The 18476-nt window shown below is 40.1% G+C and overlaps 1 protein-coding gene across 3 annotated transcripts in view; it reads left to right on the top strand.

Moving 5' to 3' along the window:
* Window positions 1-18476, top strand: part of TMX3 (thioredoxin related transmembrane protein 3) — a 79507-nt gene that overhangs the window by 47944 nt on the left and 13087 nt on the right. For all 3 annotated transcript variants that reach the window (XM_075585438.1, XM_075585439.1, XM_075585440.1), the window contains exons 10-11: window positions 5215-5313; window positions 7441-7498. In XM_075585438.1, the coding sequence (XP_075441553.1) occupies window positions 5215-5313; window positions 7441-7498 (157 nt within the window). The remainder of the gene's footprint in view (window positions 1-5214; window positions 5314-7440; window positions 7499-18476) is intronic.

Here is an 18476-nt window from a genome sequence, read left to right as displayed (position 1 = left end):
GAAGGCAGCAGTGAATGGCCTGGTACAATGCAGGCAGTAGTGAATGGTACAAACAATGTATTTGTTACAAGTTGCATATGGACATTCTGATTGTGGTAAACGGTCTTGTTCTTTGAGCATTGACTCTAAAGTATCAAATTCCTACAGTGCAGCACATTGTCTGAAATGTTGATTTTGTAGTAGTTTGCCGATGCCTGTAATGATGTGATTCTGCAGTTGTACGTGTATTATTTGATGTTGATTTGATATTCTGTAGGATGTGATAGCTTCTAAAGGACTAAAATTAGAGTTTTTCATAGATGAAGGTATGAGTGTTAAACACCGTATAGATTTCTTAAAGTTGCTTTCTCACTGTGGAAGGGAGCGTTTATATATCCAAAAGTGATGAATGGTTTTGTTTCTAAAATATTTTACAAGTAAACATACATTGAAAGTTACCTTCTCCTTTTCAAGTATGCCTGGTGGAGATAAACTGTAGGGAGTCTTCAAGTAGAGTTAAGCCTACTGTATCATAAATGAGCAGGTGCTAAGTATGCCAAGTGCTCGAGATGAATGAATAGCAGAGATATAGAGATGTCAAGCTGTTGTGCTCACCTTCTCTAAAATGTGTCAGGAAGTGGAGTCAATTGTGCCATAATATGTCAAAAACATGAATCTCAATTTTAAGCAATTATTTATGGACTCCAGATGTTGGCTTTTTTTAGATCTCATGTAATTCTCTCCTGTGTATTTATAAATCTCCTTAATATATTTTTTATTTGTTTGTAAACATGGTGAGCTGTGACTTATCTGATGTCACTATGTGATCAGCAAGTGTTTTCTCATAAAGACTCTCGCCCCACCCGCTCTCTCTCCCACCTCTTATCGGCTCTCTAGTAGGAATATGGCAAGATTAAGGTGAAGAAAACACTTGAATTACATACTTCTCCATTCAGAGGCTACTTAGAAATTAAATTTATAATTAATTTTCAAAGAATAGAAAATTAACAGATCATAGCTTGGTAATAATTGTATATGGAAGCACACTAGACTGGTATTTTTTTACAAAAGGTTGTTTCTTGGCCAGCTATGTGAGATTGTACCTTTTGAGGTGACGCAATAAAACTATAATTTATTAATAAAATATTTTACTAGGAATAAATACATTAACTCTTATTTCAAGGGTGTCCTGGGAACAGAATATTATGTTGACATTATACGTTTGTTACAAGCATGTGTAAGGTATGAAACAGCTGAAATCTTGAAAGAACTTGGATAAGAGGCAGCTTTGAGAGACTCTAGTAAATGGTTTCAGAAGTTGGGTGTTCGGTAAGAGAAGTAAAGAGCGGCCAATAATTGGGTAGCTTGTCCTGAAAATATCTGAAGGCAAGACAGGAAAAATGTACGTTGCGTCTTGATGACTAACCTATTCCAATTAACATATCACAATGCTGGGTGTGTTGTTGCTTAATAATAAGACAAAACAGCATTATGAATTCTAAAGAATGTCAAGTTTGCGGAGGTGAATTTGGGATGCTGTCCCCATAGTCACAAATTGGCATTCACATCTGCTTTACAATGCGCTTTCTGACCATTGGGCGTAGGCAAGATTTAATTCTATCAAGTTATCCCAGTTTGAATGTGATTTTGGATGTTCATGTGTCAATATGCAATCCAAATGTTGGATGGGAGGCCAGCCTCATTCCCAAATATTTAAAGCTAGTAACTGAGGTAGATCAGTATTAGTTGGTTTGGGACAGTAACTCTGGTGTAAGCTTTAGTAATTTAGTCTTGATACCAAGTGTCATAGTTGTGTCAGTCTTTTAAAACAGTTTGTTTTAAATGATCCAGTTTTTGGCCTTTGAATAATCAGATTGTAGTACATTTTACAGGTCAGAGGGCTGGAGCTGCGAGCATATGCCAGCATAGCAGTCTGGTTGTAGTGAACTACTTATGTTGTGTATCAATACAATTGAAATTGCTTCCTTGCAGCGTATCAGTTTTCTTTTTCCATTTCTTACCTTTATACGTCAAATGCAGACTTGACTGTCTATTTGTTTTTTGTCGTTATTATAAATCATGTAATCCCTCTAGTTCCTTCTGCTGCTCCATATAACTCCACCCTACCATTCCTTGTTACACAGCTACTAAAATTGCTGCAAGGCAGCCTTCTCCATGCTAAAGAAAAATTAAACTCCATTTAAATGGAGAAGGCCTCTTCATAACATATTGAACAGGGGGCCTTAGATACTGATCCAAATTGTTCTTAAGCCTCTTAGTGCCAGGGGCCGCTGCACCACTGTGCAATCACGTGACTGCTCCTTGGAGTGATCCGGCGTCATTGATGGATGACAGAGAGGAGTTGTCGTCCTCTTTCATCCCTCTTTAAAGTGGATCATGTTAAATGCTCCAGTGGGCACAGAATGCAATCTCTCGATGAAAATGACCTGAAACCCCATGACGTAGCCACTGCAGCATGGGGTTCTGGAGTGCCAGATCCCATGACATGGTGGCTATGTAATGGCACACTCTGAAGAGAGGACTATTTCCTGTCTGAATAATAAAGATCTTATATTGTCTACACATACATGATGAATATATAACCAATTAAAACAAGGAATATATGTGACGAACGGCCGTCACGGAGCACCAAACCGTCGATACCCAAAACAGCGGAACACCGGTATACGGAGTCTATCCAGACGCTGCCGCTGGGAACTTGCCTCGGTCCTGCTGACCACCAGGGTATCCCTGCTCGGACTAGGGCAAAAAGGTGCCCAAAAACATCCCCTGCTATCCCTAGCCTTGCACTGCTAGAAGGGTAGTTACCACCCAGATCCACCAGGGGCCCATTCCAAGAGCCACACTCTTATACCTGGGATACTGCCCCCCACTATTGAAGTCACTGACCCCAATTACACAACCCTAGCCTGAACTCACTAGTGGGTGGTGTCTGAGTACATATCACCGTACACAGTGGGTCAAAAGTTACACACACCCCTGTGGGCTCACACTCGGTCACGACAATAGAGCGATTGAACAAGGGTTTAATCTGGAGGGTACAGTACAATAAAAATAACATACAGTCAGCATCAGTAAATGAAAGGGGAGAGTTTTATAAATGACAGAGTTTAACTTTAGAACTAACTAGGAGTCCGTTTCACCCCGGGAAGCAGAATCAGTCTTGGGGATGGTGCAGGGCAGAGAGGTAACTGTGCAGACCGCCATGTTACACAGAGAGTTCACAGCATCTAAAATGTCTTTCCCCTGTGAGTCTCAACTGACAGGCTGAGCTGGCTCCTCTTAGGAAATTGTCTCCAACCTGTGGGAGTCCGCTGCACCAATCAGGGACTGGTTGCTAGGGGAGGGGGCCAATCAGGGGACTCTGTAACATGCTGGTTTCATAGCCCTGCTCTAGGGCCAATCATTCGGCAGGGGGCCGGGCTTGCAGCGGTCAATCGGAAAGCCCAGATTCACTAGCACAGAACTAACTCCCTGGCGCGAAAACTCAGCCCCTGCACAGGGAGTGGGAGGTGCTGGGGTCTGGGAGGGTGCTGGGCAGCCCCCTCCATCACAATATAGTATTACATTAGAAACTATATTGGAAAATTAGCTGCCTCTGCAAGAATAAGAAGGCATAAATTCGACTGAAGAAAGGCAAGTGTAGAAATGTTAGTGACTTAAGAATCTACAGTATCTTGTATTAATTTCCATTTTGTATCAAACTTGGTATGTTTAATGTCTGCTTAGTTGAATGAGTCATGAGTTTGTAATCAAAGGTTAGTTAAATGGTTGGTAATACAATAGAGCTTAGTCTTAAAAGATTAGGAACACTGGTAATCCTATAGTTACTTAGTATTGTATTGTATGTCTTTATTTATATAGCGCCATTAATGTACATAGCGCTTCACAGCAGTAATACATGTGGTAATCGAATAAATAACAGATAATATAAATAACAGATCATGGGAATAAGTGCTTTAGACAAACATAACATTAAGGAAGAGGAGTCCCTGCCCCGAGGAGCTTACAATCTAATTGGTAGGTAGGGAGAACGTACAGAGACAGTAGGAGGGAGTTCTGGTAAGTGCGTCTGCAGGGGGCCAAGCTTTATGTATCATGTGTTCAGAATATCCACAGTGCTATTCATATGCTTCTTTAAGCAAGTGTGTCTTAAGGTGGGTCTTAAAGGTGAATAGAGAGGGTGCTAGTCGGGTACTGAGGGGAAGGGCATTCCAGAGGTGTGGGGCAGTCAGTGAAAAAGGTTTAAGGCGGGAGAGGGCTTTAGATAAAAAGGGGGTAGAAAGAAGACATCCTTGAGCAGAACGCAAGAGTCGGGTGGTGCATAGCGAGATATTAGGGCTGAGATGTAAGGAGGGGCAGAATAGTGTAAAGCTTTAAAAGTGAGGAGAAGAATGGAGTGTGAGATGCAGGATTTGATTGGAAGCCAGGAGAGGGATTTGAGGCGGGGAGATGCCAGAACAGTGACAGAACAATGCATTTCTTAGATCAGAGCAATGAGGAAGTGAATAAATATTGGTTTAAACATTGATGCTGGACTAAGAACATTTGTCTGACAGTGAGAAAAACGGGTGATTGCTACGTTTAGAATGTATATAAAAGATTGTATTTGTATAGAATTCAGAGTCATTTACCGGCCAAGCTACATACAGCTGAATCATTTAACATCAACCAAGCTAAGGATTCTCCATTCTATAAATAAATTCTATATGCCTGATGTCACTGACTGAAATGATGCTGTAAATGATGTGTTCTATTTGTCTCTGAATACATTGAGAAAAGAACCGAACTGTGGACTATTTGATAAATACTGAAAGGTGCGACATTTATTTGCATCCATAGCAAATGTTCACACTCAAAGGGTTAATAGTCATTATATTGACACGTTTTAGCATTTGATACACAGCCAATTAATTATTTTTGCAAATATTTTGACCATAGTCCATTTTGTTTTTCTTTTTATACTTGCCCACTATTTTGCTTTTTTGGGATTTAAGAGATTACACAATTTCAGACAAAAAGGAAATCATGAAAGTAATTTAATGCAACCTATATGTTTTTTAAATCATTGAATGCATATAATATTTAAATGTGTGTACACTCAAACTCCGTTGCTACTGAAAATATCAGTTTTATTGCTAATTTGTTTAATTAAAAAAAATGTTTACATTTTATTCATATTTCAGTTCTTTTTTCTGTTTGAATTTCCTACAGAATATGAAGATGGTGATTTATCCTCTTGGGTGAATAAAGAGAGATTTGAAGGATATCTTCATGTTGATGGTTTCACATTGTATGAGCTTGGAGATACAGGTAAAGGCCGTTATATAGTGTGTGTGCGTGCACGCCTGTGCGAACGTGCATGCCCGTGACGCACACTTTTTGTGTGTTTGCTCTGAGCGACTGGGATGGAAGGTAATGTGTGTGTGTATATGTGTGTGTATAGATTATGTGAATTAAAAATGTGTTAAATAATATTTAAGAAAAAAAAGACATGTATAAATAAAAAAAAAAATGTATTGTGTTGCTTCGACACATACACACATACCAGCGGCGGTAGCGGCACAAAATCTTTCATTTCCCCATCTTCTCCCTCGTCGGCCGGCTCCACGCTCACAGCCGTGCGCGTGCGGCCCTATTATAGAAAGGCTGACTAACTACAGCCAACATATATATAACAGCCCTAAGACCTCTCCTTCTGATGCATCCTCTTTGTAAGATTTGTCTAGCACTGCTTGTTTTTGTGCTGGGTTATCACTCCTGGTTAATGGCCATCTGTCATTGTATGGAATGGCTAACACGAATCATAATCTGAAAATGTTAAATCTACCTATGGTTTAATATTTTTTTAATCCAATATTACATACTGATGCAGCGGCCGTTATTCGAACACTTCACGCGTCATGTACATCGGAATCCTGATTTGAAAACGCGGGATGAATTCCAGCCTTCCCGCACTAAGATGCGAGCGCAGCAAAACGAATTTTAGTGTTCTGGCTATTAAAAACATGAAATTAACAGAGTAGCACAGTACTGTACACATTACAATTCATCCATTTTATTGCAGACAAAGAAACAGAATCCATGAAATTCAAACAAAACATCCGCGATAAGCGCGGGTGCCTGGGGCGATTAGCCGCGTTTCATGCTGCGTGGGGAACAGCAGAGAACTCAAAATCGGTGCCGAGATGTGTTCGAATAACGGCCGCTGCATCAGTACATTTCAGTCCAAATGGAAAAAAAATGCGTTTTGTGAAAATCTGTTTTTTTTTTTATTATTAATTTGTCACACTTGGACAATCCTATATTATTATGCCCCCAGCCTTAATGCTGCAGACTACCTAAGCATATTATTTGTAAAGAAATGGTTTAGCAGTATAGAAGCATTGGAAACTATGACAAATACACACAGCGGTAAAAATTACAAATATGCTTTCCTAAATTAATTTTATGAAATGGTACAGTATTTTATAAATATTAGGATTTTTGTGTCTATTTACTTTTCTGATGATGCTGTTTTTGTTTTATTATTGAATTTAGATTAAATTGATCACTTTTGCATACAATTTACTTTTTGATTTTAGTTTTGCGTGCTGGTCCAACACACTTTTTGTACAGTATTTTATTAATGCATATAGCATGCAAAACTAGGATTAAGCGTGGCTCTTATTTCAGTGATGGCCACCTATATGTTGGACCTTCCCACAGACTGTGCCCCCAGCACCAGTCACAATAAATGTGTGCGGGGGGGACGGAAGAAACGCTGTTGACCAGACAAATTGTGAGATTTTGTACGGGAAAAACCCAGCGAAGATTAAAAGAAGGGATCCCCTATTTCCAAATCCACAAAATAACTCTGTCCAATCTTCCCAGGACTTGAGAAACAACCCAAATATTGGTACCACCACTTACAGTTGCTGTCATTAGAGAGATTTATAAGTCTCGGGAGAAACGACACTAGGGAATTGTGGGGTTTCACAAAGTGAATCCATGACCCAATATCTAATGGCTGATGATCAATCTTTTCATTTTCAAAATCCGGCATCTCTTGTACAGTGTGACTTTCAGGTCAGTAACTGTTACGTGATGCAGCACTCAAGGGGTTAAGTGGTGGTGACCACTGAACGGTTATATGGCTAGGTGTGGCTATCCTGCAGATCCACGCACCTGCCCACTGTTTGACGCGCCCCCCGCTCCCTGCCCATCTATGCATTGAAGACCTTGAAGAGAGACACAAACACACCAGGGCATTATAAAATAATCACCTGTATGAAGCAACAGAACTTTACACAGAATAGACATCTGACTTTTTGTAAAGGATTTTATTTGTGCTTTTTGTAAAGTATCTCAAAGAGCATTACAAGGAGGAGAGAGAGAATTAAAATTGACTAAAGTTCTGTAGAACGGGACTGACTTAAAACATTTAATCTTCTTTGTTAGGAAAGCTTGTGGCTGTTGCAGTAATTGATGAGAGAAACAATTCCGCTGAACATACAAGGTAAGGCTATTTATAACCTTCAGCCCACAACTGTAAAAAAAAAAAAACACCTGTTTGGCGGACTCTCCCTCCCATTTAGAATCACTTTAGAAGTAAGTTTATTTTATTTCCCACTTTAATTTATTGGCATCATTGGGGCAGCTTTGTGTAGGTTAGGGACAAAATAGATGTTTCTGTGAAGAGGGAACATTTTAAAGCAGCAAAACATGTGAAATCGTATATATTTTTTGTTTAATAAATCGGTTCTGTAGTATTAGATAAGTGACTGACTGTTTTATTTGTTTTTTTTTTTAATTCAATTCTTAATACCGTTTTAATATACTGAGCATCCTTTTAGTTCTATAATAGGTTTTAGCCCACCTCCCCAGCAGTGCAAGATATTGGTAACATTTTCCTGTTTGTGATAATTGTTGCCAATGTTTCCAGCAGTTTGAGCTGTAAACTGGAGTAATAGATAATGTTATTTTAGTAATATCCGGATACATTGTAGCTGCTGAGTTACATAGTGAAGGATTGATTGGAACTGAAAGGTGACCATTTAGTTAGGCACACATTCAGGATTTTGACAGATTTAGAACAGGAGCACCAAACGATTGCCAGTTTAGGCAAGAATATAACATTATAGATTGTTATATGCTTTATATTTAAATAATATATTGTGAATAAGTGAATATAAGGCGCTAACAACTTAAATATATACAATAGTGATACGTGCAAGTGCAATAAAAATTGATATTAGTGCTCAAATAATAAACCCTGCTCAAACCCTCTGGTAGAACCTGTTTCCAGGGTTCCAAGTAGAAAGATGTATTTCAAACAATCCAGGAGGAGCAAAATATAGGGAAATAAAAACAGAAAACAGTGCAAATTTAAGTGCAGACGTTGAGACTCTGATGAAATAATAATGACAATATCTTGGCTCTGCCGGTCTATCTACTTACAAGATGTAAGTGGTAAGTATGCAGTTGGCAGATTGGGCTGCCACCCCAGGTAGTAGCTGTGTATTGTGGATATCCCTCCAGGCTTATCTCGTCAGGGTAACCATGGTGTACATATGGGAGGAAACAAAGCTACATAGCGCGATCTGTCTTTCCAAAAACTTTATAAAATGAATATGAGCATATAAAATGTGCACTTACAATGTGCCAGAATTAAAAATGCATTTATCACAATCACAGTGATTCTAGGGGGTTTTATCCGATCTCACCGCCTCCTCTCTGGCTCTGCATGTCAGCCGTCTGCAACCTGGAACGCTCAGCTCCGTTTCTCCTCCGGTGCGTGTGACGAAGCCATTGACAGCTTGCTGAGCTGGGCGAAACGCGTAGAGTGGTGTTTTGGTCTAGTGAGGGATCCGTAGCTGTACCTTCCACTGAGCAGTGACGTCACACGCACCGGAGGAGAAACGGAGCTGAGCGTTCCAGGTTGCAGACGGCTGACATCCAGAGCCAGAGAGGAGGCGGTGAGATCGGAAAAAAACCCCTAGAATCACTGTGATTGTGATAAATGCATTTTTAATTCTGGCACATTGTAAGTGCACATTTTATATGCTCATATTCATTTTATAAAGTTTTTGGAAAGACAGATCGCGCTATGTAGCTTTGTTTCCTCCCATATGTACACCATGGTTACCCTGACGAGATAAGCCTGGAGGGATATCCACAATACACAGCTACTACCTGGGGTGGCAGCCCAATCTGCCAACTGCATACTTACCACTTACATCTTGTAAGTAGATAGACCGGCAGAGCCAAGATATTGTCATTATTATTTCATCAGAGTCTCAACGTCTGCACTTAAATTTGCACTGTTTTCTGTTTTTATTTCCCTATATTTTGCTCCTCCTGGATTGTTTGAATTATATTAAAATAAGACAAAAAAAAATGGGCAGGGGGTGAATTAGTGTTGCTGTTTTTAATTGATTTATTAAAAAATGGTGTAGTGTAGGTGAATTAATGTGAAATAGTGATTGTGAAACAACTTTTTATAGCCGTTGACTATTTACTAAATGCAGTGAGTAACTATAAATTTTAGTCAGATACATTTTTCTCCCATTTACTCTTTACTGGAGGACGTAACACTTTGCTGTGTAAAGTAAAAACTTCCAGTAGGGAGACGAGGGGAAAAAAAGAGTGCACTTTTCACCTTCAATTGTCTGCATTGGTTTGGGAGAATCTTTATCGGGCAAAAGGTAAAGGAATGCATGAATATTGTTTAGATATATATGCAACTGTGTGTTCCTCCCCATCATCTGTGAATTGGGGGAAGGGAGGTGCAGGTTTCATTGATGTTACAGGGAGTGGAGATGGGCGGTATCCGTTACCATAAAATGTAACCCCTTTGTACCACCCACGTATCCCTACCTTACAAGTCCTTAGGATCAGCTTAGGGGGGGGATTGTTGACTTATAGTGTTGCAGCCTTGATCAGAGCAGCTTCCTGCAATGCTTCACTTTCAGGAAGTGATCTCTCTGAATGATGACCTGGAGACAGCTGAGCAGCAGAACAGGGCCATCAGAGACAGCCTCCTGCACATGTGGCATTGTACGAGGATGCTCTGATCAATGCTGCAACACTAGAAGCAGACAATTTGTCCCCCTGACCGAGACATGGAAGAAAAGAAATCTGTGTGGGTGTGTGGGGGAGGGGCATGAAGGTCTTACATTTCGTACATTTCTTCTGATCGCCCCTCCACAAAGGATAGGAAAGGAGGAGCAATAGTTAAGTGTTGAGATGTGCAGTCTGGGGTAGATGATGTCCTCCTTTCCAGCATAGGTCAAATGCAGGAATCGGGACCAGTTGGTGTTGCCCACTTTTTCACTCCTTTTTGAACTTCCTTTTTAACTTCAGCACTAACATTCTACTTTAACCTGGCTACTTCAAACATTGCTGCAGACAGCAAGGCTGCTGTGTGCTTACTTATATACTTCTAAAATGTCACCTGACTGGCCCGAGCAACTTAATTAGCACATGTGAGGAACATTAAGACAGATTGTTATTCTAAGCAGGGTGTTGTCTTGCCGAAGTGTGAAAGCTGAATTGAATTAAGACACTTCAAGGGATGATTTGAAGACAGACATACAATTGAAATATGGTTTTACCTAGCTAGAATTTAAAGAGACACAGCAGGGGATGATAGTGCATGACATACATCGTACATCACAAGAGCCGCTGGTGTTCCAGCCGTCATGTCGTACCTGGTTCATCAATATGGCACTCAAAAGGTTACGTGTCTTCAATTGACTGCTGAATGTATGGCCTACAGCGGTATTCGTACAGTATATATGTCTAGAGTAAAGACACATATACTGTACGAATACCGCTGTATGCCATACATTCAGTAGTATATATGTCTAGACTCTAGACATCGCCTATAAATACAGAGGTCTTACTTCTTACCACAGGCACGTGTACCTGAGGGCTTCCATTCACATTCAGACTTGTCAGGGATGTGTATGTAGATTGGGAGCACTTTCAGTAGCAAACATTTTTTTTGAAGTTTGTTAAAACAAGGAATCGTCACTGGTGGATTTTCAAAAAGATGTTACTAAAGAACTATATGAATTATTTAGTGTTCATTATCCATCTGCTACACTACATTAAGTTATTCAGCCATATAGTAGTTATGCAAGTAATTACTAGAGTACATCTGTAACTGATTAGGAAGCATCATGACAGAGGTAAAGAATTGCACAGGAATATTAACACTGGTTTTATCCCGCACCCAGGTATGCATTTATTATAACAGAGTAGATGGGAATCGGGGGGGTCCCCAGAGCTGAAATTCATTTTATTTCAGGGGACCCTCCTTTTCCTGAGCTACATATTTGAAACGCCAACTCTGGTACTTGGTTGTTTAAATCCTCTATGTCAGGAGTGCGCAAAGTGGGCACAGCTGTTACAGAGGCCCCACGCTTCCGCGAAGGCATTTAAAATAAATGCCGGGGATCGCGTGAGTTCTCTGTAATATCTTAACTTAGCTTGGTTCCAACGACGCAGGCTCCATGGCAACCGGCATCAAATGATGCAGCATGGTCATGTGATGCTGGAGCTGTACAGGGGGGGGGGGGCGAGCTGAGGGAAGAGGAGAAAGGGGGCGCATGACTGTAAGTTTGCGCACCCCTGCTCTATGTTACTCGGGCCAGTGGGAAGCTGCAATGGTTGATTTCTCTGCCCAGTATGGGCACTAGGTTTACGGGTGTGACTCTCAGGAACCATGGAGTCCCCAGAGCTGAAATGCATTCAAGTGTGGGGAAGATAGGGGGTTAGGGAGGGGGCAGGAAACCTGTTTAAAACCAGTTTTATTACTCCTTTTTTTTTTTTTTTTTTTTTTTAATCCTCGTTTCCAGGGTGCTTCCTATTGAGTTGGAGCTGAAATTAACATGGTTCCTCTCTGAAGATCCTTTGCTTTCCACCGACTTAAAAAAAAAAGGGGGGGGGGGGAGGGGCGGGAGGCTAAAAATTAAATGGGGTGGGGGACTGCAGCTCCTGCTTTAAGTAACTTGCATCATTGTTACATATTTGTGTATATATGCTCCCCCGCTAGTGTTCATTTCTTATAATACATATTTGACATGTTTCTTTGCAAGTTCTATTACTGATTAATTACCCATGCTCTACTACTAGTTCCAATAATAAAATGTGCTGAAGAAAGGTCGATGTGCTTTTATCTTGTAAGGGCTGGGTTCCTCTTCAAGGTCCTACCAGGCAACCTCCAAATATACAGTATATGCAAAAAACGAAAGGAAGACAAGCACCACCTTCTTAGAAAAATGCAAAATATGTATTAGGCCACAAGCCACCAATTATCACTTACATGATGAAATAATTAAAGTGCAGTATCAGAGTGTCGCAAGATTTAGGTTTAGTATAGTCACCGCCGTGTTGGATGATCTCCCGTCACAGTGCCAGTCTGTGGGGCACAACCTATTGGTTCCGATATCTGTGGGGCACAATGTACTGTACAACCTCTTTTCTGCGATGATAGCGTGTCAGGGGCAGCCTGTTAGATCCCACGTCTATGGAGCACTGCAGCCGCCGGCGAAAGCAGAACTCCCGGCACTCCGATCAGCTCGCACACTTCCGGGTCGTCACGCCCAATGCTGACGTCTGACATCGAAGGCATCACTACTGGCCGCTTGACAGAAAACCTTGTGAATCCTTGCCAGTCCGTCTGAATGAATGAACAGCGACACCTAGCGAACCCTATGTGTTTCGCTCATTACAAGAGCTTCGTCAGGCTTGGGGCTGTGTCAGATCATTGTTCTTATATACCCTTACCAATAACAACAATTATTCAATTAGTAAATTAATTGTACAGCATTAAATTGCAATAAGGAAAATACAATAATTTCATACTTCTACACATACTAAACAGTTGACTAAAATATTAAGCAAGATAATATAAAAATGACTAAAGGATTGTACATGAATTCATACATCCTTTCTAAATATCAATATTTATTAAAACAAAATACGTTTTATATTAAAAGTACAATACATCAGTTTAAAAAAATAAATAAATATCATAATTACAGAAAAGGTGCAGTATCTATATGTATTTTGCATTAATATTCTATTTCGATCTCCACACCGAAATGCCACACCTGGCATTTTCTCTAGACCCATACATTTAAAATGGGTTAAATCACAATCATGAATAATCAAAAAAATGTTTCGAAAGCTTGTGTTGTTTTTTGCAACAACACACATATATTGATATTTAGAAAGGATGTATGAATGTACAATCCTTTAGTCATGTTTATATTATCTTGCTAAATATTTTAGTCAACTGTTTAGTATATAATGTGTTTAAGTATGAAATTATTGTTTTCCCTTTTGCACTTTAAGTTTCTACAATTGATTTTACTAATTGAATAAATGTTGTTATTGGCAAGTGTATACAAGAACAATGATCTGCCCCAACCCCTGACAAAGCTCTTGTAATGAGCGAAACGCGTAGGGGTTGCTTGGTGACGCTGTTCATTCAGACGGACTAACAAGGTTTTTTGGCTAGTGGCCAGTAGTGACGCCTTAAATGTACATCCTGATTTGTGAAACTTCTCAAGACTTGTTTTAGATATTAACGACCTTAAGTCTTTTTTTGATTTATCCTTTACCAGTGAAAAGTTCCTTTCTCATGTTACATTTATTATTAATATGATAGTTTTGAAATAATATAAACACATCTCGTATGCATGTCTTTCCTTTACTACTGTTCCCTACATATATGACATGATAGCATTGTTATGTTTTCTTGTTGAATTGCTTCAGGGGCCTGCATTGTTTTTCAGAGCATTTGTGATTATGAATAATGAAATAGTTTTCACTTTATATTAAGGTAGAAAGTTGGTATTGTTCTCACATTGGCTGCTATATACATAGCAAAAACAGTGTACTGCTAGCAGTCCAAATAATCTCAATCCCCTTGTATTAACCCATAAACAAGCACAGATTTAAAATCAAAATAGTGTAACTGGCTTTAATGATTACTTTTAAGAAGGCCTTCATAAGGACTTTTACATATCAACTTTTTATGGCAAGCATTGGTACACATAAAGCCTTGAAAACACATTAGCAATTTACTTTCAGATCCTTCCACACAATCCCACTTTCAAACGCACACAAGTCCCCGCAAATGTAGCCCTGCTTCCTTTCATCCGAAAATAATTGTACCAGGAGCAGAACTACAGCTTCTAGAGCACTGTGGGATGAGCGGTTCCTGACATTCAGTTTTTTTTTATATCCCAGTAAATAAACTAAAAATAATCAAAGATTACTGTAAGGATCCTATGATGTCATCTCCTGTCATCTTAAAAAATAAATATAAAACACAGATTTCTGAAATAAAATAGTCTGATTTTTAGTTTTAAAACGATCACTCACATTGAATCCTTTACATGTCACAGATATTGGTTCATTTTGACCCTATAAGTTCATGTTCCTTTCAGAGATAGCCGTAGTCAGTCCTTGAGATCACGTGAAGGAAACGAATGCATGTGTAATCATTTGTTGTCCCACTAAAGGACTGAGTTCAATTTAAAATAATGATTGTTTTAAGAAAAACCCAAGAACTTGGGCGTTTGAAAGTGGGAGAATGCTAAAAAGGTTGGAGGAGATTTTAAACTAGGATGGAGGGGGGAGGGGAATGAAACAGATAATGAACTAAATGGAATAGATGAGGATTCAAGGTGGTATGGAGGTAGAATGGGGGCAAGTGCAAGTTTGACAAGCAGCGAGATACCCATAGAGCAGTATGATATCATAGGCATTACTGAAACATGGTGGGATGAAACTCATGACTGGACAGTTAATTTAGAGGGTTATTCTCTTTTTCGGAAGGATCGAACAAATAGAAGGGGAGGTGGAGTATGTTTATATGTTGAACCGGATCTAAAACCTATTATAAGGGATGATGTCTGAATGGAATGATGAAAATGTAGAGACTTTGTGGATAGAAATTAGCAGTGGAGGTAAAAGTATAAAGAAAATGTTTGTGGGAATATGCTATAAACCACCAAATATCTGTGAGATTGAGAAAGCTTAAATACTTTTGCAAATGGAGAAGGCATCAAAACTGGGTCATGTTTGCATAATGGGGGATTTTAATTATCCTGACAGACTGGGGCAATGAGATTAGCGTTACAACAAAAGGGAACAGGTTTTTGGGGGTGCTTAAAGACAATTATATGACCCAAATTATTGAGGAACCAACCAGGAGAGGGGCAGTTTTGGATTTGGTCATATCAAACAATGTAGAAGTAATAACAAATATTCAAGTCCTGGAACATTTGGGTAACAGTGATCATAACATGGTCTCATTTGAAATAAATTATCAAAAAACAGATTACTTGGGTTCAACAAAGACTTTAAACTTTAGAAAGGCATATTTTAATAAACTGAGGTCTAATCTAGTAGTAATACAATGGGATGATGTTTTTGCAGGGAAAAATGTAGAAGATAAATGGGCAGTGTTTAAAACATTGTTAGAAAGCACATTTATCAGTGTATACCCTTGGGTAATAAGTATAAAATAAATAAGTCAAAACCAATGTGGCTAAATAAACAGGTTGGGGAGGAAATGGACAAGAAGAGGAGGCGTTTAGATTCTTTAAGTCAGAAGGGACAGAGACATCGTATCAGAATTATAAGGAATGTAATAAAAATTGCAAAAGGGCAATCAAATTAGCAAAAATGGATAATGAAAAAAGGATTGCAATAGAAAGTAAGGTCAACCCTAAAAAGTTCTTTAAGTACCTTAATAACAAAAAAAAAGATAAAAGAAAATATAGGACCCTTTCAGTGTGAGATGGGCAGGCAGATTATTGGAGATAAGGAAAAAGCTGAGGTATTAAACAAATTCATTGCCTCTGTGTTTACCAGGGAAGAATCAAGTTCAATAGTAGTGCCGCAGGAGGAAGCCACAACCTCCATATTAATGAACAATTGGTTAACGGAGGAAGAAGTTCATAAGCGACTTGGAAAAGTTAAAGTAAATAAGGCACCTGGCCCCTATGGCATACATCCAAGAGTTCTCAAGGAGTTAAGCTCAGTAATAGCAAAACCATTATATTTAAAATTCAAGGACTCAATTTCCACAGGCTCAGTACCACAAGATTGGCGTGAAGCAGATGTGGCGCCTATATTTAAAAAGGGAGCTAGATCACAACCGGGAAATTACAGACCTGTAAGCCTGACTTCAATAGTAGGGAAACTACTTGAAGGTTTAATACAGGATAATATTCAAGAATACCTAATGGAAAACAAAATTATCAGTAATAGTCAGCATGGATTTATGAAGGATAGATCTTGCCAAACTAACCTTATTTGTTTCTTTGAGGAGGTAAGTAGGAATTTAGACCAGGGTAATGCAGTTGATGTGGTCTACTTAGATTTTGCAAAGGCTTTTGATACGAGAGAAAACACTAGGGTTAGGTAGTGATCACAAAACCACACCAATTGAAACAAAATAATGGGTGAATATATGGTAATCAAAAAAGTGGGTGCAAACTGTGAACTGAAAAGTGAATCAGAAAAAGGGAGGGAAGGAAAACACAAAATGGATGTGTCTCCTAAAAGAATTCACTATACTGCACTCCTACTTGATTTAAAATTTAACTTTTAATATATTTACATAAAACATATGTTACCAAATCGTCGTGTATTGTACATTAAAAATAAATTAAATTAACAAGACCAAGCGTCCGTGTCAGTAAATGTGCGTTGGAATGGTCTCAAACAGCAAATTGTGGTTGAGATAGCGGGGCACAAGACGCTAATAGTCAGGGTATAAACCTGTAACGCTGCGCTCACCACAAACAGGACGGAAGACCGCGGGGCTGAGGTGGGGATTGATAGGCACCGACCCACAACCACGCAGTCCTGTCCGGAATGCGTAGTCCTAGTCGTACCGCGTCGTAGGGTTGGAGAGGTCAGGGTAGTCAGGGTACTTGCCGTGTTCCAGGGTTGGAGAGTCCGGGTAGGTAGAGTTTCGTAGCCAAGGTCCTGGGTAATAGAAGGTAGAGTAGTCGAGTAACGAAGCCGGGGTCAAAGTGCTGGAGAGTGTAGAAATCCAAGTAACAGGCAGGGTCAAACAGGTCAGACAAAGTTCAAGACAAAACTAGACAGCAGCGGTGAGCACAATGCATAAACAGGAGTTTATGCTCAGCAATGAAGGACAGGCAGAAGCAGGTATATATGTGGGAAGGGTCCAATTACCTTGCAGGGGTGTGTACTGGTCCACCAATGGTGTCAGAGAGACACTGATCAAAAACAGCTTGCAATTAGGCTTTCCTGATGCTAGGTCTGGTTGCCGGGCAACCCGCGCGCGTGCGCGATGCGCGTCGCGACGTGATGACGTCATGCGGTTTACTCAGCAAGTCTCCGCCTGTGGGAGGCTCCAGCAGCTCCCTCACGTTCTCCTGCTTCCTGGTTGCCGAGCAACCCGTGCGCGTGCGCGATGCGTCTCGCGGAGCTCCGCCATCACGCCGCTGCGCCTGCACTGCCCTGGCAGTGCGTGGGCGCATGACTCTGCCCCGTGGTGCTTCCCTGAGTCGGTCTCCGCGCGGATCAGAGGCAAGTGTGACAAAACCCCTCTGGGGCACCTATGAGACCAGGTACATGTATATATATATATATAAATATAACTAACAGACTCAGTGAATGATTGTATCATGAAAATACTGCAGTCCTGCTTGGACTTCTAACTAACATCCCTAAGTGCTCTGTGGTTTATAAGTGTATTACCATCCACTAAGTATAGAAGTGCAACTGATAGTGTGATAATGGAGGGTAAATGATTCACAGCATAGTGAAGCAATTGTTCACAGCGTTTTGGTCAGTGAAACATTATACAGCACACTCCAAATGAACATATCATGTAGAAAGCAGGAAGGCTTGCACACTGAGTGTTAGTAAAAGTAACCAATTTAGATCTACATAGATAGAGCCAGGAGACTACAGAACACTACATAAAAGCAGCTCCAAGTAGGAGACTGACAACATTGCGCGTCCAACGCGCGTTTCCCTCCAGCAAAGGAGCTTCCTCAGGGACAAATTTGCTGGGGGGAGGAAGAATGAACCCTTATATACCCAAGCAGTACCTTGATTACAGATTGAACAATTGCCAGCTGTTGCACATGCGCAGTTGGTCAGTTAACAAACTAAACCCATCAAACTTCAAAAATGCTAATTAAAACAACTGTGTCAGCTCCCATACATTCAACAACAATAGTGCTGAATTTGTATGTTAATTTGAGCGTTTTTTAGGCTTCTATAATGGTGTGGCATTAATCGGCGAAATTAGAGTCCAATGCGCATGCGCGCGGACTCTGAGAATCCAACAAACCAAAGTAATGCATATTGCGCATGCGTGGGAACTTAGAGTAAAAGTTGCTAAATCGGAGTCTATGCACTGCGCATGCGCGAAGACTTAAAGGCTCTAGCCCGATGCCCGCGTAACTGCGCATGCACGAAGGCTCCAA

This window comes from Ascaphus truei, chromosome 2 (assembly GCF_040206685.1).
Source record: "Ascaphus truei isolate aAscTru1 chromosome 2, aAscTru1.hap1, whole genome shotgun sequence".
NCBI classification, from domain to species: Eukaryota; Metazoa; Chordata; class Amphibia; order Anura; family Ascaphidae; genus Ascaphus; species Ascaphus truei.
Note: the sequence above shows the minus strand (reverse complement) of the source record. Positions and strands in the feature narration are given on the sequence as shown.